General features: G+C 42.0%; 1 protein-coding gene across 2 annotated transcripts in view; it reads right to left on the bottom strand.

The window, feature by feature from the left end:
- Positions 1-5,628: 5,628 nt before the first annotated feature.
- RAD54L (RAD54 like) overlaps positions 5,629-27,582 on the bottom strand; it is a 64,781-nt gene continuing 42,827 nt past the window's right edge. For both annotated transcript variants that reach the window (XM_053693981.1, XM_053693982.1), the window contains exons 15-18: positions 10,182-10,260; positions 9,781-9,960; positions 9,149-9,312; positions 5,629-6,141 (exon numbers count right to left, since the gene is read on the bottom strand). In XM_053693981.1, the coding sequence (XP_053549956.1) occupies positions 5,940-6,141; positions 9,149-9,312; positions 9,781-9,960; positions 10,182-10,260 (625 nt within the window). In that variant the 3' untranslated portion in view covers positions 5,629-5,939. The remainder of the gene's footprint in view (positions 6,142-9,148; positions 9,313-9,780; positions 9,961-10,181; positions 10,261-27,582) is intronic.

The raw sequence follows: 27,582 nt of genomic DNA, 5'->3' as shown, positions 1-27,582 counted from the left end.
TGTGTTGGTTTTTACCCTGAGAACGTAGTTATTTTCTGTGAAGCAGCCACAACAGACCCGTTATGCTCTTAAGGGACAAATAACTGCAAAAAGAAAATGCTGTTCTATTCCTATTGCACCTCTGTAAAGGGGATGAACACAAGTAACATGCACTACTGGGAGCTAGCTGAGCACATATGAAAACCCCTTGCAACTCAGCTATGCGCGATGCACAGGAATACTTATGTATAGTAATAAGGACCACCGTTCCAATGACCATTCCCCGTGCTGTCCACTTTACTCTCAGCCCTTGTTAGCTAAGCCTAGAGGTCAATTTGAAAAAAGAGAGAGCTCACACCCATAGGGTAGTTTTAGGGGAGAGCAACCGGCACTTACTATGCAAAGACTAACTAGCTTCAATGGGTCCAATTTTCATAACAATGTGTTAGTCTGCAAATAATACTCAAGTCTTAACCATATCATGTTTATGAAGTGGTCATCATCTCCTTAATGGAACTGTTTGGAGAGCAGAGCCATGGTGCTGTGATGGAAAATTAGCAAGAGGTCCAAAAAACAAGCGGCCAGAGTGGCCCTTACGGGACAGTGGGATTCCTAAGTGATCAAGTTCCATGAGATTGTTTATCATCAAAGAAAACAAATAAAGGAATCTAACAAATCTGCAGATTCATGGGGGTTGTTGTTGTGGAACTATGTTAGACCATAAACCTGTCCATGATCCTCTCCCTGTTTTTTTTTCACCACAGTACTAGTATGAGGAGGTATCATGTGACTTCCTGTGGTCTGTATTTATATTATTATACTGAGGATGAGTTGCAAGCTTGTCTGCGGCTGTTTGGTGCTCTCATACAGTGTTCTGAGTTCTTCAGTTTATCCCAGCTAGTAAGGCTGACACTTCTGGTGATGATCATTAATTATGCTTGCATTCTAGGGATTTTTAGACTGAGGGGAAAATAGTGTAATTTGGGACTGGCCCTTGCAATTACAGTATGACAGGACGTACAGCTGCATATGAAAATGTGCAGAGGGAAGATTTGTAGTGGTCATATGGAGACCAAGGGGTCTAGTCTTACAAACAAAAAAAAGGGTGGGAACTCACCAAGACTTCCACCCCCATCACAATTAATATTTTATACACACACATATATATATATATATATATATATATATATATATATACTGTAATTGTATTATATAATCTATACACTTTGGTTAATAAAACCAATAAAGGGTTGAATGGTTGCCTTTGGGCCTGAGACGACGACTCTGTTACCCACTTTAAGTGCAATAGTCCTATTCCTGCTGAGGGGAGCTACATAACCCCAGAGCAAGCCACATGGATATGTAAGCACCACACAGTGGGGGATTTATCACACAGCAGGAGCGCTGACAGGCTTGCATTTAGTGTATTTTAGGAAGTGTTACTGCCCATTACTAGAGGCTCTCACTATCCCTCTAACCAGGCTGTGCTCCAGCTCCTCCCACCAGCAGCAGTGTTTACTGAAGTGTTTCTGTTCTCTGTCCAGGGGGAACTTCGTTCCACCTGCAAAAATGGTGTAGGGACTCCATTCCCATGCGTACCTGCTGGAATTGACTTGATCATCAAGGGGTGTAAAAGAAGCTCCTACTATATATATATATATATATATATATATATATATATATATATATATATATATATATATATATATATATAGGCTTTAACTCAACAAGGAGTAAGTAGATGTGTGCAGAGTCTTATTGCACGTACTATTCAGCTTTATAATTGAGAGGGAAGGGGGAGATATCACTGACCACAATTCACTAAAGCTCTCGCCATTAGCACCTGTACTTATGTTATTCTATGCAGTTGATTCAACGAAGCTCACTCCTATCTTCTACTCAAAAGTGCAAAATAAAGAAAGAAAATATAATGCAAAGTTGTTTCATTACAAATAACTAAATATTTTATATAAAAATCTCAAGGTGTTAGAGAACCCTTGACAGGGCTGAGTAGATTTAGGCAGCAGGTGGCGCCATCCTGCATCTTATGAATAAACTGAATAGAGCCCAAGCTGAGCAGTCAGACTTCTTTAGAGTTAGGTAAAAATAAAATAAATTTGTTCTAACTGCATTTAAATACAAAGCAGGAATCAGGTAGCGGGTACTTAGCAACGTCAGGCAGTTATCAGTGTTCTGAATGTGAAGGTTATTCCATCTTCTGTAGCACAACAATGTGGATACATTAACACAGTGTATATACGCGATCGGATGGCAGTAAGTCGTATTTTCTTGCATTTACTGGGTGACCTGGGCACAATGGTAAATAAAAGGTGTTCTCACACTAAATTAATGAGTACAATGAAGCACATAAGGTCTTATGTATCTGTTTTTTCTTGTTCTGATTTGGTTTATATTTTCTAAACAATAAGGTGCGTTTCACAAGCTACAACTTCTGATATATGCAAATTACAATATCATTTTATTACTGTGATGTTTCTCTGTAAGAAGCCATGGGAGGGGCAGAACTGCTGATAAACATGTACATAATTATACTACTCATGTCTGACCTGTATATAAAGTCTTAACTATTTCTGCGCTAGATCTGTCCAAACCAATGAACTGTATTTCTAAACTGTTTGTCTTAACCAAGGTTTCCAGTATAAGTCACATTCTGCACTTGTGAATTTGTGCCATTGACCGAACTTGGATTTGCACAGAGGTTGCCCTACTTACTGACTCAATTTAACTTTTAAAGGGATATGAACACCCCCTCAAAAAAATTGTGTGATTCAGACAGAGCATACAATTTAAAAAAAGCTTTCAATTTACTTCTATTATCAAATTTGCCTTATTTCCATGATATTCTGTGTTGAAGAGATATCTAGGTAGCATCTAGACCACTACATGGCAGGAAATAGTGCTGCCATATAGTGCTCTTGCAAATGAATAACATTCTTGCACAACTCTGCCACATAGTGCCCTTTGCGCTTACAACAAAAGATACCAAGAGAACAAAGAACATTTGATAACAGAAGTAAATTAGAAAGGTTTTTTAAATATGCTGATCTGTCTGAATCATGAAAGAAAAAGGTTGGGTTTCATTTCTCTTTAAAGTCATTGTAAACTTGAGCATAGTCTCTCAAATCATAGGAAATAATTTAAAAAAAAAATTATGAGACTTGTATTCATGAAATGTAAAGGATATACTTACAGTATCTTCTGATATTTTTAGCTTGTAATGCCAGACCGGTAAGCGCCGTTACTCTGCCCGCCATATTCTTTAATTGATTGACAGATGACTCTAGCCCATTTGCACAAACGTCACGCCCGGGGGAGGGAACAATGATTAGTGGATTGCAGATGAGTCATCTGTCAATCAATTAACAAATATAGCGGGCGGAGGAACGGCGCTTACCGTTCTGGCATTACAAGCTGAAAATATCAGATACTGTAAGAATATCCTACACATTTCATGAATGAAAGTCTCATTAATTTTTTTAAATTCTTTCCTATGACTTGAACGACTATGCAAGTTTACAATCACTTTAATGTGACTGTTTAAAAATGATGAGGAGTTAAACACTTGCCCTGCTGAGTTTTCCATTAAAAAGTCCTATATTTGTGTAATCAAGGGCAGCAGAGTAGCAAATGCCCTTTATTGCACTTTAGCTCTAATTCCCAAGTGGGTGGGGGGGGGGGAAGTCGCGCCTTGTTTCAGAAAAAACCCCTACAAAGTAAAGTGAAAATAGATTTTTGTATTTAAATATAAAAAAACTGAGCTTTCTCCACGGAGATAAAATGCTTTGTTTAAAATCGGAGGTTCACATTTTTATTAAAGGGGCAGTTTACCTTGACATAGTTATCTTATCATAAACCATTTGATCATAAATTGGGGCTTGACAGCAGACAAATATTCTGATACCATTTTCTGCTGGTTGAAAGTCTTTTAATAAGTTTTAGAAACAAAAATGTTAAATGTTGCACATGCGACTGGATCTCTGGAACAGGTAATGACCAGTATGTGCCAAAAACCCTGTATATGTCTGTGCACCTCATATCTGCAAGTCACAGGGATGTCGCTCTAACAAACGTGCTTATAGATCACAGGACATACTTTATCTGAAATGATTAACATTAAAGAGAGGAATCACCGCTCAAACATGATGGGCGAGATTTCATTTTGCTGTTTGGACTTTTTCATCTTGTTTCTATGCTATTGTAAATATTTTTATATTAATTGCTAAATGTTACATTTGGAACAATAAAGCTGGTCAAGGCTATTGGGAACATTTTTGTGTTTGTCTTCTCTTGGTACAACTGGATGTTCATTTCCATGTATTTTAATTCTCATTGTTAAAGGCACATTTGTTCTGTACTTTATAAGACCTTTGTCTGTTGGTGCATTTTTTTTTCCTTTCTTTATCCAGTATAGAGGTGGCTAAAAAGGTCCCATAATACACAACTAAAGGGGTCTCCTGGTTGTGGCAGCTGCCAGTATAAAATCTCTTTAGAGAAAGATCATGAAGGAATATTATAGGCAGACCTGTTAGAAACATTTGAATGGTTTTGATATTTCAGAGAAGTCCAGGAACACACCCTTTGAAAACATTTTTATTTTTACATGGTCTATGTAATCACTGGATATATTTAAATGAGTGTGCACTGATCTAACTAATCACTGTAGCAAAGAGTGTTTTTTTAGGTTTTGCCTAACCTCATGCACTCTTTGTTCTCTAGCGTGGGAGAAAAACAAAATCTTACTGGCTAATTCATCAAATGTGCACACCTCCTTTATCATTTTGTTTCAGCCTCTAGGAGAATAGGTAGTGTAAATGTCCCTATCCCTCCTAGTTCTGCTTATCACACAAAGTGCTGGACACAGGGTAATGTTAAAGGTTGCAAAGCAGTTGTGCCCTTTTCTTTCTCCATTTCCAAGACAGGTAGGTGGCCAGTGGTTCTGCCCTTCTGTATGCTGCTGTTGTCCTGGCATTAACACTACACGTCTGTGATGCACACACTGTCATACTCTGATACCCTTAAAAATGATTCATCTAAAACTCTTTAGCATTGGTAACAGAAAATAGCAAGTCTATTGTGAAACTTTTGACTCTGTTACAGGCTCCTTGAATTTCTTCCATTTTATTTCAAAAGTCCCATGAATTCTCTCTGTACACGTGACAGCTGCCCCTCACACTTGACGGCTGCCACCTCCCCGGTACGCCTCCTCTCCTCACACAGATGATGACTACCACCTCACCAGCACCCTGTTCCTCCCTGCACACCTAATGGCTGTCAACTCAACGGCATGCTGCCCCTCTCCGCACATCTGATGGCTGACACCTCTCCAGCACGCTGCCCCTCACCGGCACGCTGCCCTTCACCGCACAGATGAACCCCCCCCCCCCCCTGCACAGATGATGGTTGCCCCTCCCTGCACACCTGACAGCTGCCACCAAGCACCCCAGAGGGCTGCCACCTTACCGCAAACCTACGGCTGCCCCTCCCCACACACCTGAAAGCTAGCTGCACCTCACTGGCACAACGCGCTTAACTGTTAGAGATGCCAAAAAAAGGATGAGCAGACCAAATGCAGGGTACACAAACCTATAGACAATGCTGTGAAGGTGTTTAGAATCAGAACATACGATATAAATAAGACATTCACTTTAATGAGCCAGAATATACAGAAATAACCTGTTACCTCCTAAACTCCAACTCTACCATTTGTATCATAGAGACAAAATTACAGAGTCCGTATAAACATCACTGAGAAAGTTTTGCATCTTCCTTTTGTCTCATACTCTATACAGAGCCATGTTTGTTTGTTTGTTTTATTTAATAAATAAAAAAAAAGTAATTCAGCCTTATTAACTCCTTCATAACCACAACAACACAAGTTTGTAGCAGAAGGATAGATTGTGGGCAGCTCCAGTCACTGTATCTGCCCTTGCTCTTTGTGACTAGATGATGCCCCTCTGCTCCTCATGGGAACGGTGATGAAATGTAAATGAAACAGCAGCATCCCAAGCTGCCAACAGAACTGGGTCCTGCAGCCCTCGCTTATTTGCGCAGTGATTCCACTGTGAGAGGTTGGATGTGCAGTCTGTCCCATCAGGTGGCGGTCTGACTTGATGTCCATTCACACAGCGGCGACACTTGAACCTAAACAAAACAAAGATCTTTCAAGATGGAAGTAGCTGGAGAAACAGATTTTCCATAATCAGATCAGAAAGTACATTTAACCTGTTCTATTTATGGTTTCTGATCCAAATACTATGATTGCATTCAGTAAATCAAACTGAGACAACTTAAAGGGACAGTGTACTCCAAAATAATTTTGTTTTTAAAGATAGATAATCCCTTTAATTACCCATTCCGCATAACCAACACTATTATATAATTATACTTTTTGCCTCTGTGATTACTGTGTCTAAGCCTCTGCAGATTGCTCTCTTTATCTCAGTGCTATTTACAGACTTGCATTTTATCTAATTTGTGCTGACTCATGAAAAACTCCACGTGTGTGAGCATAATGTTATCTATATGGCACACATTACGGTCAGCCAGCAGGGGCTTAGAAACAGGCAGATATTTAAATGTTATAAAAACATAATTTATGTAAGAACTTACCTGATAAATTCATTTCTTTCATATTAGCAAGAGTCCATGAGATAGTGACGTATGGGATATACATTCCTACCAGGAGGGGCAAAGTTTCCCAAACCTCAAAATGCCTATAAATACACCCCTCACCACACCACAATTCTGTTTAACGAATAGCCAAGAAGTGGGGTGATAAGAAAAAAGTGCGAAGCATAAATATAAGGAGATTTAAAAACCTTATCTAAACGTTTAGATTTAGTATCAAGAGGACCAGAATCCTCAATTTCTAATGCAATTAGGACTTCTTTAAGTAAAGAACGAATAAATTCCATTTTAAATAAATATGAAGATTTATCAGCATCAACCTCTGAGACAGAATCCTCTGAACCAGAAGAACCATTATCAGAATCAGAATGATGATGTTCAGTTAAAAATTCATCTGAAAAATGAGAAGTTTTAAAAGACTTTTATGTAAACTAGAAGGAGGAATAACAGACATAGCCTTCTTAATGGATTTAGAAACAAAATCTCTTATGTTATCAGGAACACTCTGAGTATTAGATGTTGACGGAACAGCAACAGGTAATGTAACAGTACTAAAGGAAATATTATCTGCATTAACAAGTTTGTCATGACAATCAGTACAAACAACAGCTGGAGGAACAGATACCAAAAGTTTACAGCAGATACACTTAGCTTTGGTAGCTCCAGCACCAGGCAGCGATTTTCCAGAAGTATCTTCTGACTCAGCTTCAACATGGGACATCTTGCAATATGTAATAGAAAAAACAACATATAAAGCAAAATTTGATCAAATTCCTTAAATGACAGTTTCAGGAATGGGAAAAAAATGCCAGTGAACAAGCTTCTAGCAACCAGAAGCAATAAATAATGAGACTTAAATATTGTGGAGACAACAATGACGCTCAAATTTTTTAGCGCCAAAAAAGCCGCCCACATTATTTGGCGCCTAAATGCTTTTGGCGCCAAAATGGCGCCACATCCGGTAACGCCGACATTTTTTGGCGCAAAAACGTAAAAAAAATGACGCAACTTCCGGCGACACGTATGACGCCGGAAATGACAAGAAAATTTTTGCGCCAAGAAAGTCCGCGCCAAGAATGACGCAATAAAATGAAGCATTTTCAGCCCCCGCGAGCCTTACAGCCCACAGGGAAAAAAGTCAAATTTTAAGGTAAGAAAAAATTGAATTATTCATATGCATTATCCCAAATTTGAAACTGACTGTCTGAAAATAAGGAAAGTTGAACATCCTGAATCAAGGCAAATAAATGTTTAAACACATATATTTAGAACTTTATAAAAAAGTGCCCAACCATAGCTTAGAGTGTCACAAAAAATAAGACTTACTTACCCCAGGACACTCGTCTACATGTTTGTAGAAAGCCAAACCAGTACTGAAACGAGAATCAGTAGAGGTAATGGTATATATAAGAGTATATCGTCGATCTGAAAAGGGAGGTAAGAGATGAATCTCTACGACCGATAACAGAGAACCTATGAAATAGACCCCGTAGAAGGAGATCATTGAATTCAAATAGGCAATACTCTCCTCACATCCCTCTGACATTCACTGCACGCTGAGAGGAAAACCGGGCTCCAACCTGCTGCGGAGCGCATATCAACGTAGAATCTAGCACAAACTTACTTCACCACCTCCATAGGAGGCAACGTTTGTAAAACTGATTTGTGGGTGTGGTGAGGGGTGTATTTATAGGCATTTTGAGGTTTGGGAAACTTTGCCCCTCCTGGTGGGAATGTATATCCCATACGTCACTAGCTCATGGACTCTTGCTAATTACATGAAAGAAAGTATATTAATATAACAATGTTGGTTGTGCAAAGCTGGGGAATGGGTAATAAAAGGTGTTATCTTTTTAAACAAACAATTTGGAGTAGACTGTCCCTTTAAGAATCATAAAGAAAAGGGACGCAGCCACCCTCAGTTTTATAAGGCTGCTCAGCATTCGTTATTTGCAATAAAATTAGGTGAATATTGTCAAACAATAAAACTACTCATGCATATGAGAGAGCAGAAATTAAACATGTTAACGTATATTTTGCCTGCAAAATGATTATGTTAACTCCTTCCAGCCGTTGGGATGTTCCATGTTGTTGTAACTGCGCTGGGCTTTAGCACAGTTAGGATGGCATGGAATGTCCTAGCCGCTTGGCTTTCCTGAAGCCTCTGCAGCTTTCTAAATGGGATAGTGGGCTGGAGGGCTTGCCTAGCATCATAGGCACTCGCCCCTAACTCAATCCCATCATTGAAATCACACGATCACCTGGATGATTGAACGATTGCGTGATTTCAATTTTTACTTTGCAATTACTGCAGATAATAATGATTAAATCACACTATAACTAAACTGCACCCAGGTGGTCTGGAAAACAAATGATAAAGCTAACCTGTAAGGGGAAATTCTACCCCTAGCGTAGGGCTTGGGATTCTGTCTATGTAGGGAACAGATACCTCATTTGGGCCATCAAGGAGGATCAGGAATAAAGTTTCTATAGCTGCTAGTGATTTCTGCACAACACATACTTGTCATGGGTGTCACTGGTCGTATCCTCATTCAGCGTAAAGAGTTCCTTTAGTTCCCCTATAGAGAAGTGTCGCTCCACGTCCTGCTCCTCATCTACCACACAGCTGCTCAGGGCTTTCTTGTGAGTCTGACGCTGGAAGATCTTCTCTTCTATGGTGCCGGTCTACCAGGAAAACAAAAAACTGTCATTAACTACCTGTCATCACAGTGAAACATTACCTGGATTTAATGTTAATCAGGTGCAGTTTTAGAACAGGATAATGTGTTTGAAGTGAGCTGCAGACACAGGAGAACATAAAACCTGCATGGTAAGTAGTGACCCTGCATGTATTGAATAATGCTACCGGAAGACGTCTCAGAATACATTGCAATCGGGTATCAGAAATGAAGACCTGTCTGCTTTAAACATCACAGATCTTTCTAACCAGAACAAAAAAAAAAAAAGCCCCATAAGAGGAGACAACTTATTTAAACAAGATATTGTTCATGGCTCTTTAACCCCTTAGTTGTCAGTAACAAAGTAGTTAGCCCTCTCGGGTAGTTAAGGGTCAAAGAAAGAAAACACAGAAACCTAAGTCATATCTGAGTAAAATGCGTATTGTAATACAAGTTTGGTGGATGTTCCCCATACCGAGAGAAGCCTGTAGATAAAACAGGTCTTCTTCTGCCCGTCTCTCCACACACGAGCCATCGCCTGTTCATCATTTGCAGGGTTCCAATCAGGATCAAACATTACCAGTCTGTTTGCACCTATCAGGTTGAGGCCACAGCCGCCCGCTTTGCTGCTCAGCATAAACACAAACTCTGGGCTCTGTAATGATTGGAACAAAATTTGTATGAAATAAAGTGAAGAGGAACACTGAGAATCTACCCAACCCCCTGCTGATATACAGGTGTATAGTTCCTGTGGAGCAGAACGTGATAAAGTAAAGATGTGTCCATCTTGAACAAAGTTATATAAAAGTGGCTACTTTTTGTACATAAGCATCACAGCTTGTGCTTTAAAATAACAACGTGGAAATAAGCACTTACTGAGGGGCTGTTGAAGCGTTCCACTACCTTCGCTCTCTTCTTTATTGACATGGTCCCATCGAGACGCACATACAGATACCTTGCGCAAAGAAGAAAGTTTGTGATTAAGGTAAAGCAGATGGTCCCACTTAGCCCCTTGGCTGCCAGACAGAAAATAAAGAGCTAAACACAGTATACTAACATGCTGGAATTCTAAATGATTTTATCTGCAATTGCTTATCCTTATCTATGTGTTAAACATACAGTTAAAGTCGGCTCTAGGGCAGCAATACACTACTGATCCTTTGGTGCCTACGCACATATACCACCCTTGATTGGATCAGTGGCCACATTCAGCTGGATTAGTAATGCATTAGTCAGTACATTAACGAGAAGTTTAATATTAGAATCAGGTATCTTCCTGAGTCATTAACATCACCCACTGACTGAAGCTCTCTTTCCTCAGCTTATGCATATTGTGAGGCAGTATCAGACATGGTTCTTAAAGCGTCAGTATGCTCTGCATTTTGTCTCACCCCAGAGCTATCTCGCTTACCTCTAACTTCAGGTAGTCTGGCTAATACCGCTGACAGTGTATTATCCATGACTGTCGCCATGTCTTGTAAAGTAAACACTATGGGCGCCCTAGATGTACTTGGCGCCATTTGAGCGTGAGTCCCTTAAGCGGGAGTCAAAGGGTCTGACACGTGGGGAAAGTTAGTTGTTAGTATTAACTAACTATAGTTAGTATTTTGCAGAACCCAGTAATTATTCGAGAGGGGGGGGGGGGGGAGATGGTCAGATTTATGCTGAATATAAAATATTGGAATAGAAAAAGGAAATTAAAATCGTTTTACATTATTTAAAATGCGATTATAAAATAAAAATGACAAACCTTTTATTTTATTAGTAGGGAATATTCATTTTACTCTCTCTTCTTATACAAGAATAAAAATGTCCCTTATCAGACATTATAATAACTGAATGTGATGAATTTCCACCTAATGAATATTTAACATTTAATTTATCCTCATGAACTGATCTCGTATGCACATTATCTGACAGTTATTTGCTTTACAGTTCTGCTCTTCTGATTTCTTGTCAGGGCTACGATGTCTTTTTTTTTTTTTAAATCACTTTCTACAGGAAGACAGTAGCTATGGTTTATTTTTGTAATCATAATATATCTAACACACACAGTGTTAGAAAGAGCAACGTTTAAAGAGAACCTTCCTACTAAAATTGGCTCACAGCTGAAATTATGTTGTAGGATTTATTAAAATAAAAAAATAAAAAAGTATATTCAACATCTGGGATTATGGTCTAATTAAAACAAATGATGCTATATATTTTGTACATGTTCCAATAACTGATTTATAGTCTCAAAAAATAAAATTATAAACTCCCCCCACAAAAAACATAATTTATGCTTACCAGATAAATTCCTTTCCTTCCTGGAAGGGAGAGTCCACGACTTAATTCCTTACTGTTGAGAAATACAACACCTAGCCACCAGGAGGAGGCAGAGGCACCCCAGCCAAAGGCTTAAAGGGACAGTCATCACGATCATTTTTGTTGTTTTAAAAAGATAGATTATCCCTTAATTACCCATTCCACAGTTTTGCATAACCAACACAGTTATAATAATACACTTTTTACCTCCCCCTGCCCCCTTATTTCAGTTCTTTTGACAGACTTGCATTTTAACCAAATCAGTGCTCCCTCCTCAGTAAATTTATGTGCATGAGCTTAAAGGGACAGTAAACACCAACATTTTTGTTGTTTAAAAAGGTAGATAATCCCTTTATTACCCATTCCCAAATTTTGCATAACCAACAGAGTTATAATAATATACTTTTTACCTCTGTGATAACCTTGTATCTATGGCTCTGCAAACTGCCCCCTTATTTCAGTTTTTTTGACAGACTTGTATTTTTAGCCAATCAGTGCTTGCTCCTAGGAGCTTCACGTGCCTGAGCTCAATGCTATCTATATGCAACACATGAACTAACGCCCACTAGTTGTGAAAAACTGTCAAAATGCTTTCAGATTAGAGGTGGCCTTCAAGGTCTAAGAAATTAGCATATATACCTCCTAGATTTAGATTTCAACTAAGAATACCAAGATAACAAAGCAAAAAGAAAATTTATGCTTACCTGATAAATTTATTTCTTTTACGATATGACGAGTCCACGGATTTCATCCTTACTTATGGTCAGCAGGAAGTGGCAAAGAGCACCACAGCAGAGCTGTATATATAGCTCCTCCCTTCCCTCCCACTCCAGTCATTCGACTGAAGTTAGGAAGAGAAAGGAAAAGCCAAAGGTGCAGAGGTGACTGAAGTTTAACAAAAATAAACAAATACCTGTCTTAGAAATGACAGGGGGGGCCGTGGACTCATATCGTAAAAGAAATAAATTTATCAGGTAAGCATAAATTTCCTTTTCTTTTACAAGGTATGACGCTCCACGGATTTCATCCTTACTTATGGGCTACAATACCAAAGCTATAGGACACGGATGAAAGGGAGGGACAAGACAGGAACCTAAACGGAAGGCACCACTGCTTGAAGAACCTTTCTCCCAAAACCAGCCTCAGATGAAGCAAAAGTATCAAATTTGGAAAATTTGGAAAAAGTCTGAAGAGACGACCAAGTTGCAGCCTTGCAAATCTGTTCAACAGAAGCATCGATTTTAAATGCCCATGAAGAAGCCACAGCCCTAGTAGAATGAGCCGTAATTCTTTCAGGAGGCCGCTGTCCAGCAGTCTCATATGCCAGACGGATGATACTCTTCAGCCAAAAAGAAAGAGGTAGCCGTAGCTTTCTGGCCCCTACGCTTTCCAGAAAAAACAATAAATAATAAAGATGATTGACGAAATTCTTTAGTCGCCTGCAAGTAAAACTTCAGGGCACGGACCACATCCAAGTTATGCAACAGACACTCCTTCTTAGAAGAAGGATTAGGACACAATGAAGGAACAACGATTTCCTGATTAATATTGTTATTAGAAACAATCTTAGGAAGAAAACCAGGTTTCGTACGCAAAACCACCTTATCAGAATGGAAAATAAGATAAGGAGAGTCACATTGTAACGCTGAAAGCTCAGAAACTCTACGAGCAGAAGAAATAGCAACCAAAAATAAAACCTTCCAAGATAGCAACTTAATATCTATGGAATGCATGGGTTCAAACGGAACCCCTTTAAGAACATTAAGAACTAAATTCAAACTCCAGGGTGGAGCAATTGGTCTAATCACAGGTTTGATTCTAGTCAGAGCCTGACAAAAAGACTGAACGTCTGGAACATCTGCCAAACGCTTGTGTAGTAAAATTGACAAAGCAGAAATTTGTCCTTTTAAGGAACTTGCTGACAACCCTTTCTCCAATCCTTCTTGGAGAAAAGATAAAATCCTGGGAATCCTAACTCCATGAGAAGCCCTTGGATTCGCACCAATAGAGATATTTACGCCATATCTTATGATAGAACTTTCTAGTGACAGGCTTACGTGCCTGAATCAAAGTATCAATGACCGAATCAGAGAACCCCCGCTTAGATAAAATTAAGCGTTCAATCTCCAAGCAGTCAGCTGCAGAGAAACTAGATTCGGATGATGGAAGGGTCCCTGAATGAGAAGGTCCTGCCTCAATGGAAGCTGCCACGGCGGCAGAGAGGACATGTCCACCAGATCGGCGTACCAAGTCCTTCGAGGCGCGATTAGAATTACTGAAGCCCTTTCCTGTTTGATTCGTGCAATCACCCGGGGAAGGAGAGAAAACGGTGGAAACACATAAGCTAGGTTGAACGACCAAGGCATCTATCAGTTCTGCCTGAGGATCCCTTGACCTGGATCCGTATCTTGGGAGCTTGGCATTCTGACGAGACGCCATCAGATCCAATTCCGGTCTGCCCCATCTGAGAATCAGGGTGGCAAAGACCTCCGGATGGAGTTCCCACTCCCCCGGATGAAAGGTCTGTCTGCTTAAAAAGTCCGCTTCCCAGTTGTCCACTCCTGGGATGTAGATTGCTGACAGATAACAAGAGTGAGCCTCCGCCCACTGAATTATCTTGGATACTTCTGTCATCGCTAAGGAACCCCTCGTTCCTCCCTGATGATTGATGTAAGCCACAGTCGTGATGTCCGACTGAAATCGGATGAATTTGGCCGAAGCCAACTGGGGCCAAGCCTGAAGCGCATTGAATATTGCTCTTAATTCCAGAATATTCATTGGAAGCAGAGACTCCGACCGAGTCCACACCCCCTGAGCCTTCAGGGAATTCCAGACCGCACCCCAGCCTAGTAGACTGGCGTCCGTTGTCACTATCACCCAAGAGGGTCTGCGGAAGCATGTCCCTTGGGACAGATGATCCGGCGACAACCACCAAAGAAGAGAGTCTCTTGTCTCCTGATCCAGATTTATCTGAGGAGACAAATCTGCATAATCTCCATTCCACTGCCCGAGCATGCACAGTTGTAGTGGTCTGAGATTAAAGCGAGCAAACGGAATGATGTCCATTGCCGCCACCATCAATTCAATCACCTCCATGCACTGAGCCACTGATGGTCGAGGATTGGACTGAAGGGCTCGGCATGTATTCAGAATCTTTAACTTTCTGACCTCTGTCAAGAAAATTTTCATGGATATACAATCTATTAGAGTTCCCAAGAAGGGAACCCTTGTCTGTGGAATTAGTGAACTCTTTTCTAGATTCACCTTCCACCCATGAGTCCTCAGAAAGGACAGAACCATGTCTGTATGTGATTTTGTCAGATGGTAAGACGCCTGGATCAGAATATCATCCAGATAAGGCACCACTGCAATACCCCACGGGCTGAGAACCGCCAGAAGGGACCCTAGAACCTTCGTGAAGATCCTGGGTGCTGTGGCTAACCCGAAGGGAAGAGCCACGAACTGAAAATGTTTGTCCAGGAAGGCAAACCTTAGGAACTGGTGATGATCCTTGTGGATAGGAATATGAAGATATGCATCCTTCAAGCCCATGGTAGTCATATATTGACCCTCCTGGATCAATGGTAGAATAGTTCGAATAGTCTCCATCTTGAAGGATGGGACTCTGAGAAACTGGTTTAGACTCTTGAGATCTAAAATGGGTCTGAACGTTCCCTCTTTTTTGGGAACCACAAAAAGATTTGAGTAAAACCCCTGCCCCTGTTCCAGTCTTGGAACGGGATGAATTACTCCCATAGTAGAGAGGTCTTTTACACAGCGTAAGAACGCCTCTCTTTTTATCTGGTCGACAATCGTGAAAGAAGAAACCTCCCCCTTGGGAGAGAATTTTTGAACTCCAGTTGATACCCTTGGGACACGATTTCCAGTGTCCAGGAGTCCTGAACATCTCTTATCCAAGCCTGGGTAAAGAGAGAAAGTCTGCCCCCTACTAGATCCGGTCCCGGATCGGGGGCCGCCCCTTCATGCTGTCTTGGGAGCAGCAGCGGGCTTCTTGGGTTGTTTACCTTTGTTCCAAGCCTGGTTGGGTCTCTAGACGGACTTGGCTTCAGCAAAATTCCCTTCCTGTTTAGCGGAAGAAGAAGAGGGGACTCCTTTCAAATTCCGAAAGGAACGAAAATTATTTTGTTTACCCCTCAGTTTAGCTGCTTTATCCTGAGGTAGGAGATGACTCTTACCTCCCGTAATGTCAGAAATGATCTCTTTCAAGTCAGGCCTGAATAGGGTTTTTCCTTTGAAAGGAATAGCCAAAAGCTTTGACTTAGATGACACATCAGCAGACCAAGACTTTAACCATAACGCTCTAAAATGGCAAATCCGGCATTCTTAGCCGCCAATTTGGCAATTTGAAAGGCGGTATCCGTAATAAAAGAATTAGCCAGCTTAAGAGCCTTAATTCTATCTAAAATTTCCTCTAAAGGAGTCTCAGTCTTAAGAGACTCTTCTAAGGCGTCAAACCAGAAGGCCGCCTCAGTTGTAACTGGCACAATGCAGGCCGTCGGTTGTAAAAGAAAACCCTGATGAATAAATAACTTTTTTAGAAGACCCTCCAACTTCTTAACCATAGAGTCTTTGAAAGCACAACTGTCCTCAATAGGATTAGTAGTACGCTTAGCCAGGGTAGATATAGCTCCCTCCACCTTAGGGACGGTTTGCCAAGAGTCCCGGACAGTGTCAGCTATGGGATACATTTTCTTAAAATTAGGAGAAGGTGAGAACGGGATACTCAGTGTTTCCCATTCCCACGTAATAATTTCTGAGATTCTCTTAGGAACCGGAAAAACAGAGTAAGCAGGCACCTCTAAGTATTTGTCCATCTTACACAATTTCTCTGGTGGTACCACAATAGAGTCACAGTCATCCAGAGTCGCTAAAACCTCCCGAAGTAACAGGCGGAGGTGTTCAAGCTTAAATCTGAAGGACATGACGTCAGAGTCCGTCTGAGGTAACACACTTCCCGAATCGGAAAGTTCCCCCTCAGACAGAAGTTCCCTGACCCCCAATTCAGATCCTTGTGAGGGTACATCGGAAATAGCCATCAAAGCATCAGAAGTCGCAGGATTCGGAATGGTTTCTGTCCTACTGCGTTTGCCCTGCAACACTGGCAACTTAGATAAAACTTCTGTAAGGCTAGATGACATAACTGCAGCCATATCCTGCAAAGTAAAAGAAGTGGACGCGGTTGAAGAACACGGCGTCGCTTGGGTGGGGGTTAAAGGTTGTGACGCTTGGGGAGAAAGTAGCGGCATACCCTGATTCTCATCAGTCTGAGAAGCATCCTTAGACATACTTGCATTAAAGAAAATCTGTTCTTTACATTGTAAGGCCCTTTAAGTACATGACGGACAAAAAGTAAGAGGGGGTTCCACATTGGCATCTAAACACATACAACAGGTACTTTCCAGAAGTTCAGACATGTTAGACAGACTAGCAATAATAGTCGTTCTCTACTTGATATATTTAACTCTGAAGTAAAATAATATAGTCAAATATATTGAAATAAAAAGTCTACTGCGCCTTTAAATAATAAAAGCGCAACAATTTTTCTGCTAGCAGTATAACAACGTTTGCAGCAATTAACAGTGTGCTTATGTGCCCAAATTAACCTAACAATACTGCTCCGTTTGTTTAGTTACTCTATATACAAACTTTTATCAAACTCCAGGCCCCTGCACCTCGCCACAGCCCTGCTGCGGCGCCTACCTGCCCCCAGACCACACTGATCCTTTGTGAGCAGCGCTCACAAGTCTCTCTGTACCGCTATGCGTACAAACTGACTTAGGCCACACCGGAGCCCAGGACCTTGCTGCCGATCCAGATGATTACTGTGCGGCTGAGCGTGCAAAACTAGGCCCCGCCCACCGTGGGCGTAACTCAAGCCTTAATGAGACCCGCATGGGAAGAAGAAAAAACATGTCTGAATCCCATACTTAACTACTAAAAACGCCATGTGCCCTCTTATCACATACTCCCAAGGCCAGTTATATTAATATAATAACGATAGTCCTGAATAAACAAACAGCATCTCCCAGCATCAGTCCCACACAGTATAATGCATAAGTGAAAAACATCACTGCATAAAACACACTGATAGTAATTAAAATAAAAAGGGAATTCCAGGGGCACCATTTCCATTTGTATAGTGCATACTGATTACCCCTCCCCAGGTTAGGGAATAATGTCAGCCTGTTCTGATGTATCTAGTCTCCCCAGAAACAACGACTGAACATACCTCAATGCTGCTTGTAGCATGACACGGTCCTCCACACTGAAGAAGTTACATTTCAACTGCTCTGTGGGAAACTGGCAGGATCTTAGATACTTTTGCTAAGATCATCAACATCAGGGCAGAAAATAAGATGTCTCCACTCCTCTTGGGAAGTTATTGACTAACAATTTCTCCCTGAGAAAAATAGTACTCACTGGCACCATTTTAAAATAAAAAAACTTCTTGATTGAAGAATCTAAACTAACACCTCACTTTACCTCTTCTTATCACTAACGCAGGCAAAGAGAATGACTGGGGTGGGAGGGAAGGGAGGAGCTATATATACACACATCTCTGCTGTGGTGCTCTTTGCCACTTCCTGCTGACCAGGAGGCGTTATCCCATAAGTAAGGATAAAATCCGTGGACTCATATCTTGTAAAAGAAATTGGTAATAAAAGTAAATTGGAAAGTTGTTTAAAATTACATGCCCTAATTAAATCATGAAAGTTTTTTTTTTGACTTGACTGTCCCTTTAATGTTATCTATATGAAACACATGTACCAATGCACTCTAATGGTGAAAAACTCAAATGCAGAGGTGGCTTTCAAGGTCTAAGAAATTAGCATATAAACCTCCTAGGTTTAGCTTTCAACTAAGAATACAGAGAGAACAATGCAAAATTGGTGATAAAAGTAAAATTGGAAAGTTGTTCCACTGTCTCATAAGCTAAGCGGATGACACTCCCCAACCAGAAGGATAGAGAAGTCATAGTAGCCTTCTGCCCCTTACGCTTCCCCGAATAGATGACAAAGAGGAAGATTGTCTGAATTCCTTAATAGCCTGAAGATAGAACTTCAAGGCACGAACAACATCTAGGGCACTGGTGAGGAGTCTGGGAGCTCCTTTGATTGTTAGGTCAGATAGATAAAACTAATATGGTTATCTAATTTTATACCGGTTTTAATTAAATTTGCCAGTCAGTATAATCGGAACTGCAAGAGTTTACTTACTCTGTACTCCACCGTTAATGTGGTACTTCACTTAGTGCTAACGCTCTAACCCTAGAGCTCTGTCTATAACGGATCTGATTATTTGATTTTATGCACCGTATTCAACAACCATGGCTGCTATGTCTCTATTTCAAGCCTGAGTCACAGAATCACAGATGCTCGCTCCTGCTTGATGCGAGCCACCACACGAGGGAGAAGCGATAATGGAGGAAAAAGATATAGGAGTCTGAACCTCCATGGTACTGATAGGGCATCTATCAATTCCGCCTGAGGATTCCTCGACCCGTACCTGGGTAGCTTGGTATTGAGGCAGGATGCAATGAAATCTATATCCGGCGTCCCCCACTCGCTGCATATCTCTGCAAACACTTTGGGGTGAAGAGACCACTCCCCTGGGTGAAAGAATTGTCAGCTGAGGAAGTCCGCTTCCCAGTTGTCCACACCCGGAATGTGGATCGCTGACAGCGTGCATTTGAGTCTCCGCCCACTCTAGTATCTGAGATACTTCTCTCATCACCAAGGAACTTCACGTCCCCCCTTGATGGTTGATAGGCAACCGAGGGTATATTGTCTGATTGGAATCTGATAAACTGGAACGAACCCAGAAGGGGCCAAGCCTACAAGGCATTGAAGGATTGCCTGGAGTTCCAAAATATTGATTGGAAGGGAGGACTCCCTCCTGAGTCTACAGACCTTGTGCCTTCTTGGCACCCCAAATGGCTCCCCAGCCGAAAAGGCTTGCGTGTGTAGTCACAATCTCCCAGGACGGTCTCAAAAAGCACGTGCCTTGGGACAGATGATCTGGACAGAGCCACCAGGAGAGTGAGTCTCTCGACAGGCGTCCAGTACAATCTGTTGAGACAGATCTGAATGGTCACCGTTCCATTGTCTCAGCATGCATAGTTGTAAGGGTCCGAGATGGAATCTTGCAAAAGGAATGATGTCCACGCAGGACACCATGAGTCAGATTACCTCCATACACTGAGCCACTGAGGGCATCAAGGAGGCCTGGAGGGCAAGACATGCAGAAGTTAGTTTGCAACGTCTCTGATCTGTGAGGAATATTCTCATGGATATGGAGTCTATTATAGTTCCCAGGAAATTCACCCTTGTACTTGAAGTAAGAACTATTTTCCAAGTTTATCTTCCATCCATGTGATCAAAGAAGACTGAGAAGGGACTCTGAATATTCTTCCGCTAGACGAAAAGATGGTGCCTGTACCAAGATATCATCCAGGTAAGGTGCTACTGTAATACCTTGTGTTCTGGCAACGGCTAGAAGAGCCCCCAGAATCTTTGTAAATATCCTTGGAGCAGTAGCTAGGCCAAACCGAAGATCCATGAACTGGAAGTGCTGGTCCAGAAAAGCAAACCTCAGGAACTGAAAATGTTCCCTGTGAGTCGGAACGTGAAGGTATGCATCCTTCAGGTCTATTGTGGTCATAAATTGTCCTTCCTGAACTAAAGGAAGGATTGACCGTATTGTCGCCATCTTGAAAGAGGGAACACTCAGAAACTTGTTTAGGCACTTTACGTCCAGAACTGGACGAAAAGTTCCCTCCTTCTTTGGAACCACGAAAAGCTTTGAATAAAACCCCAAACCTCTTTCTGCTGTAGATATCGGGACAATTACTCCTAGAGAGAAGAGATCCAGTACGCAACTTCTGGCGGCAGCCCTCTTTTCTGGTCTTGTTGAAAGACTGGAGGAGTAGGAATCTGCCCCTGGGCAGATGAGACTTGAATCCTATCCTGCATCCTTGAGATACAACCTCCAGGACCCAAGGATCCTGTATATCCTGGAACCAAGCATCTGGGGAAAAAGAAAAAAAAAGATTGGGGGCCACCCTTCATGCCGATTTGTTCTCGGCGGGCTTCTTAGTCTGTTTGGACTTATTCCAGGAGTGAGCAGGCTTCCAAGTACTCTTTGGCTGCTCGGACTTGGAAGAGGACGAAAGGAACGAAAATTAGACAGTTGCCGTCCCTTAGGCCTATTCTTCTTATCTTGTGGTAGGAAGGCACCTTTCCCTCTGGTAACCGTAGAGATAATAGAGTCCAGTCCTGGACTGAATAAAATCTTCCTCTAGAAGGGAAGAGAAAGGATTCTGGATTCAGAAGTCATATCCGCAGACCAAGGGGCCTATGTATCAAAGGTCTTGCGGATCAGGTCTGCAAGACCTCGCTGAATGCGGAAAGCAATACGCTCTCCGTATTCAGCATCGCACCAGTCAATGGGCCGCCAGCAGGGAGGCGTCAATCAACCCGATCATACACGATTGGGTTGAATTGTGGGTTATGGAGCAGCGGTCTTTAGATCGCTGCTTCATATCTGCTGTTTCTGGCGAGTCTGAAGACTCACCAGAAACACGGGCCCACAAGCTCCATACGGAGCTTGATAAATGGGCCTCCAAGACTTCAACCAGAGAGCCCGGCAGCCTAGAACCGCAAAGCCAGCAGCCTTTGCATATTCGCTTCACAGATGAAGGAGTTGGCAATTCTCAGTGCCTTAATTCTCTCCTGAATATCCGCGAGAGGAGTCTCCACCTAAATGAACTCCGACACCAGTAGGTAGCTGCTCTAGCAACCGCGGCTACAGCTGCTGTCTGTTTAAATAAAAACAAAAAATTTATGCTTACCTAATAAATTTCTTTCTTTCTTGACATGGTGAGTCCACAGATCATCTAATTACTATTAGGAATATCACTCCTGGCCAGCAGGAGGAGGCAAAGAGCACCACAGCAAAGCTGTTAAATATCACCTCCCTTCCCTCCAACCCCAGTCATTCGACCGAAGTAAAAGGAGAGAAAGGAAGTAACAAGGTGCAGAAGTGTCTGAGGTTTATAAAAACGCCAAAAACCTGTCTTAAAAAACAGGGCGGGCCGTGCACTCACCGTGTCAAGAAAGAAATACATTTATCAGGTAAGCATAAATTTTGTTTTCTTTCTAATGACACGGTGAGTCCACGGATCATCTAATTACTATTGGGAATCAATACCCAAGCTAGAGGACACAGATGATAAGGGAGGGACAAGACAGGGAACCTAAACAGAAGGCACCACTGCTTGAAGAACCTTTCTCCCAAAAGAAGCCTCAGCCAAGGCAAAAGTATCAAATTTATAGAATTTTGAAGTAGTGTATAGAGAGGACCAAGTTGGAGCCTTGCAAATCTTTTCCACGAAGCTTCATTTTTGAATGCGCAGGAAGAGGAAACAGCCCTCGTAGAATGAGCCATGACCCTCTCAGGAGGCTGCTGTCCAGCAGTTTCATAGGCCAAGTGAATGATACTCTTCAGCCACAAAGAAAGAGAAGTAGCCGTAGCTTTCTGCCCCTTACGTTTCCCAGAGAAAACTACAAACATAGCAGAAGACTGGCAAAAATCCTTAGTCACCTGTAGATAGAATTTTAACGCATAAACCACGTCTAGGTTGTGCAGCAGAAGTTCCTTATGATCGATGGGTTAGGACATAAAGAAGGAACAACAATCTCCTAATTCATGTTCCTATCCGAAACCACTTTAGGGAGAAACCCTAACTTAGTACACAAAACCACCTTATCCGAATGAAAAATAAGGTAAGGAGATTCAAACTGCAACGCCGAGAGCTCTGAGACTCTACGAGCAGACGAAATAGCAACAAGAAACAAAACCTTTCAAGATAACAATTTAATATCCAAGGAATGCATAGGCTCAAACGGAGCCTGCTGAAGAAACAAGGTTAAGACTCCAGGGAGGAGTAACAGGTTTGAACACAGGTCTGATTCTGACCAAGGCCTGACAGAACGATTGCACGTCTGGTACATCCGCCACACGTTTATGTTACAAAATAGACAAGGCAGATATTAGACCTTTCAAGGAACTTGCCGATAAACCCTTCTCCAAACGCTATTGGAGAAAAGACAGAATTCTAGGAATCCAAACTCACAGCAATACAGATATTTACGCCATATCTTGTAGTAAATCTTCCTGGTAACAGGTTTAAGAGTCTGAATCATGGATTCAATGACAGACTCAGAAAATCCCTGCTTAGACAATATTAAGCGTTCAATTTCCAAGCAGTCAGTTTCAGAGAATCAGGATTTGGATGAAGGAAGGGCCCCTAAAGTAGAAGATCTTTCCTCAGTGGGAGTCACCAAGGTGGGAAGGATGACATCTCCACTAGGTCTGCATACCATATCCTGTGAGGCCACACTGGTGCAATGAAGATCACCAATGCCCTCTCCTGTTTGATTCGAGCAATGACCAGAGGAAGGAGAGAGAACGGAGGAAATAGGTATGCTAGACTGAAATACCAAGGGACCGGCAGAGCATCTATCAGTACAGTCTGAGGATCCCTCAACCTCGATCCAGTTCCGGCTGTCCCCATTTGAGAATCAAGCTGGAAAACATTTCCGGATGGAGTTCCCCCTCCCCCGGGTGAAAAGTCTGTCTGCTCAGAAAATCCGCTTCCCAATTGTCCACTTCTGGAATGTGGATTGCAGATAGACAGCAGTTGTGGGTCTCCGCCCACTGAATAATCTTGGCTACCTCTGTCATGGCAAGGAACTCCAAGTTCCTCCCTGATGGTTGATGTAAGCCACTGAAGTTATGTTGTCCGACTGGAACCTGATAAACCGGGCTGAAGCTGAGGCCAGGCTAGAAGAGCATTGAAGATTTCCCTCAGCTGTAGAATGTTTATGGGGAGAACAGACTCCTCCCGAGCCCATGTCCCCTGAGCTTTTAGTGAGCCCCAGACTGCTCTCCATCCAAGCAGGCTGGCGTCTGTTGTCACAATCACCCAGGTGGGTCTGCGGAAGCAGGTTCCCTGGGAGAGATGTTCCTGAGACAACCATCAAAGAAGATAATCTCTTGCAAAGCCTCCTGGTCCATCTTTACCCAGAATTGAACAAATTAAAAATAAAAAAAGTACTTGCTAGGTGCCTACCTGCCCTGCTGGAAAACCAGAGACAATAGTTAGATGGATTCCGGACTCAATCCAGAGCGCTGCACCCAATGTCAGTTGAGCGTATGCACACAAAACTGGAACCGCAACCACATTTTTCCCCTCCGGAAAACAGGAATTGAAGAGAAAGGGCGCGCAATAGAAAACTATAGCGCCTCAGCTAGCCCCGCCCATCGTGGGCATAACAGGACTAACCTCCAGGTCGTCATGATTACACTGAGGAAAAACACACCACCTCTAGACATACTGACTGAGGCTATCTCCTCGTCCCCAGTGCCTGCAACCACTGTCTTATATAAGCCCCTTAACTTGCTAGGAGCCATATATTTAGTTTGAGAGGCATGCTCCCTCATATGGACCTGTGGGAAAAAAAAAATAAAGACTCCCTACATGGGAGGCGCAGTGAGGATTGTACCCCACAAGTTCCCATTGCATAAAAAGACACCACTGCTCTACTGAAGAGACTGACATGGACTACGGCTACACCCCAGGAAAAAAGCAGAACAAACTTGCACTGCTGAAAAATAAAAATCTTGATCGAAGAATCTTCTTCTAGACTTCTAAACTGTACCACCTCCTTGCTTTTAACGTAGGCAAAGAGAATGACTGGGGTCGGAGGGAAGGGAGGTGATATTTAACAGCTTTGCTGTGGTGCTCTTTGCCTCCTCCTGCTGGCCAGGAGTGATATTCCCAATAGTAATTAGATCCGTGGACTCACCGTGTCATTAGAAAGAAAACCCTGTATGTTGAAACATCTTCCTCAGAAAAGTTTCCATTTTTTTATCCATAGGCTCTCTAAAAGAAGAAATATTCTCAAGAGGGATAGTAGTATGTTTAGCAAGGGTGGAGATAGCGACATCCACCTTCGGGATGGAGCCCCACAAATCTAATTGAGAGTCAGGGAGCGGGAATAATTTTTTAAAAGTAGACGAGGAGGAAAAAGAAGTTCCTACTCTTTACCATTCGTTAATAATAATGTTCGCAATCTTATCTGGCACAGGAAAAGTCAGAGGGACCTTTCTATCTTCGTAAACCCGGTCTAATTTAGGGATCTTAGGCTCCTCAGAGTGTAGCCTCTGGAACCTCTAGAGTAGACAGAACCTCCTTTAATACAAAACGCAGATGCTCAAATTTTAAATCTAAAAGGAGGGTTCCTCCGCTGAAGGAGGTTTAGTAACTAAAGTCTCCGACTCAGAATGTTCACCCTCTAAAGCTACAGAGGATAACTCATCCTCAGATAGTTGGTATATAGTAGCTAAATCCAACAAATATTTAGATGACTCTTGGTCAGGAGAACTATGTTAAACCTTTCTCTTGCGTTTGTTAGAGTGAGGTAAGGCACTCAGGGCCGCAGACACCGTCGATTGTAACTGCGCAGTAAAGTCCGCTGGAAAAAAGCCCCCTCCAAATGAAGGATTAGTTGAGCCGCGAGAACTGCATGTGGAGCAGGTAATGTAGAAAGGGTAGTAATTTCTCAGGATTCCTGAGAAGTAGACGGCTCAGAAGGGCTAATAGCGCTATGAGTATTAGCAGGCTTGTCTCCCTTCTTAGGCTTTAGAACAGTGTTCAGGCAAATGGAACAAAATTGAGCAGGCGCGCAAACCACAGCCTCCTCACAATATAAACAGGAATTATTCTAATGTAGTATCAGAGTCCTCCATAGCTTTGTATATACCCACACGACGACAATCAAAAAGAAATGCTTTTATTTAAAAAACGGCACCTTAATAATCCCAATGGCTGGGGCACTCACCACCTCCTAGACCCAGACAGCTAACAGTGAAAGCGCTCTCCTCAGGAGTGTTGTCTGCAGCAGGATCTTAAGAAATAAAAAGACCGCGCCCAATCACGTGGTACGTAAGACAGGACTTCCCCTGCTATGAAAAAGGGCGCCAGCTATTATGAGCTGCGCAACACTTCAAAAAACGAAAGTGAAACCTGTTTGTTGCAGGCCAATAACACACAGCCTATGAGCCTAAAAACAAACAAAAACATTAAGCAGATATAAATTTCCAAACTGTTCAAATAATCTCCCTAAAGGAGATATTACCCTTTATCCTATTGAGGTATAAAGGAGCCACACTGTGACCCTGTATAGCATTTTAGAATCTATATTATAATTGCATTTGTAATGTCCGTTGCCAGTTATGTACGCATCCTCAATGGAATGTTGGCAGCGCGAGGACAAAATAATTCACCTGGATGCAGCGAAGCTGCATCCAGGTGAATTCCAAGAATGGCAGGGTGGTGAAAGAATCCACCAAAAAAATCTGGCACAAGAGCATTTAAACACTTGACGTATGTTATTCACATGTTCAAATTTCCTTACTTTATGCACACAGATAGGATTATATTAGATTTTTACAAATTAGATTTAAACTAATCTTGGTGCTTTATAGGACGCAGAGCTCCTTTAAACACCCTTCGATGCACATGACGAACTATGTTTGTCATGCATATAGCAGTCTGCAGGCGCATGACTATGTCTTTTTGTCATGCAGGGTGAATCGCTGTTAAAATGCAGTTTACCGCAATCCCCGATCTGCAGGCCGGGAATCCATTGTTGGCCTAGTAGGTGCCACTCCCAGGCTTCATGGGAGTGCCAGTGACATCACCATGTACGCAATTGGCAACGTCACAAAGGGGCTGAGCCAGAAAGCTCAGTGTAACTGCAAGGGAACTGGATGGGGGAGGTTCTTCAAACCCCCCTCAATTTCAGTTCCCATAGCATACAGACCTCCAAGACTCTAATTTGAAAGAGAATTGCCTGCTATATCAAATGGTGGTATTGGAGCAGTAAAAGAAAGCTGATCATTTAAAAATAATAAAACGAAACAAAAACACAGGGATTATAGTTTATATGCACAATGAAAAAAAAATATTTATAGAGAACCCTAATAAACTCATTAATTCTATTAGACAAGTCCCTCTCTTTAAAAAAAAAAACAAAACAAAAAAAAAAAAAACATTGATTTGGTCTGTATAGTCAGGTGATCACTGAAGTAAGAGTGAACACCTTGCAAGGAAAAAAAAGAAAATGTATGCTTACCTGATAAATGTATTTCTTTTTTGACACGATGAGTCCACGGATCATCTTAATTAGTAATGGGATATTCACCTCCTTGTCAGCAGGAGGAGGCAAAGAGCACCACAGCAGAGCTGTTAAATAGCTCCTCCCACTCCAGTCATTCGACCGAAGTTAGGAAGAGAAAGGAAAAGCCAAGGTGCAGAGGTGTCTGAAGTTTACCATAACCCAAAACCTGTCTTACAAGAACAGGGCGGGCCGTGAACTCATCGTGTCAAAAAAGAAATACATTTATCAGGTAAGCATAAATTTTCTTTTCTTTTTAATGACACAATGAGTCCACGGATCATCTTAATTACTAATGGGATTCAATACCCAAGCTAGAGTACACAGATGATACGGGAGGGACAAGACAGGGAACCTAAACGGAAGGCACCACTGCTTGAAGAACCTTTCTCCCAAAAGCAGCCTCAGCCGAGGCAAAAGTGTCAAATTTTGAAAAAGTGTGAAGAGAGGACCAAGTTGCAGCCTTGCAAATTTGTTCCACAGAAGCTTCATTTTTGAATGCCCATGAGGAAGCAACAGCCCTCGTGGAAGGAGCCGTAACCCTCTCGGAAGGTTGCTGTCCAGCAGTCTCATATGCAAAACGTATAATACTCTTCAGCCAAAAAGAAAGAGAAGTAACCGTAGCTTTCTGTCCCTTACGTTTTCCAGAGAAAATCACAAACAAAGAAGAAGACTAACGAAATTTCTTAGTCGCCTGTAAGTAAAAT

The sequence above is a fragment of the Bombina bombina genome, chromosome 10, assembly GCF_027579735.1.
Source record: "Bombina bombina isolate aBomBom1 chromosome 10, aBomBom1.pri, whole genome shotgun sequence".
Taxonomy (NCBI): domain Eukaryota; kingdom Metazoa; phylum Chordata; class Amphibia; order Anura; family Bombinatoridae; genus Bombina; species Bombina bombina.
Note: the sequence above shows the minus strand (reverse complement) of the source record. Positions and strands in the feature narration are given on the sequence as shown.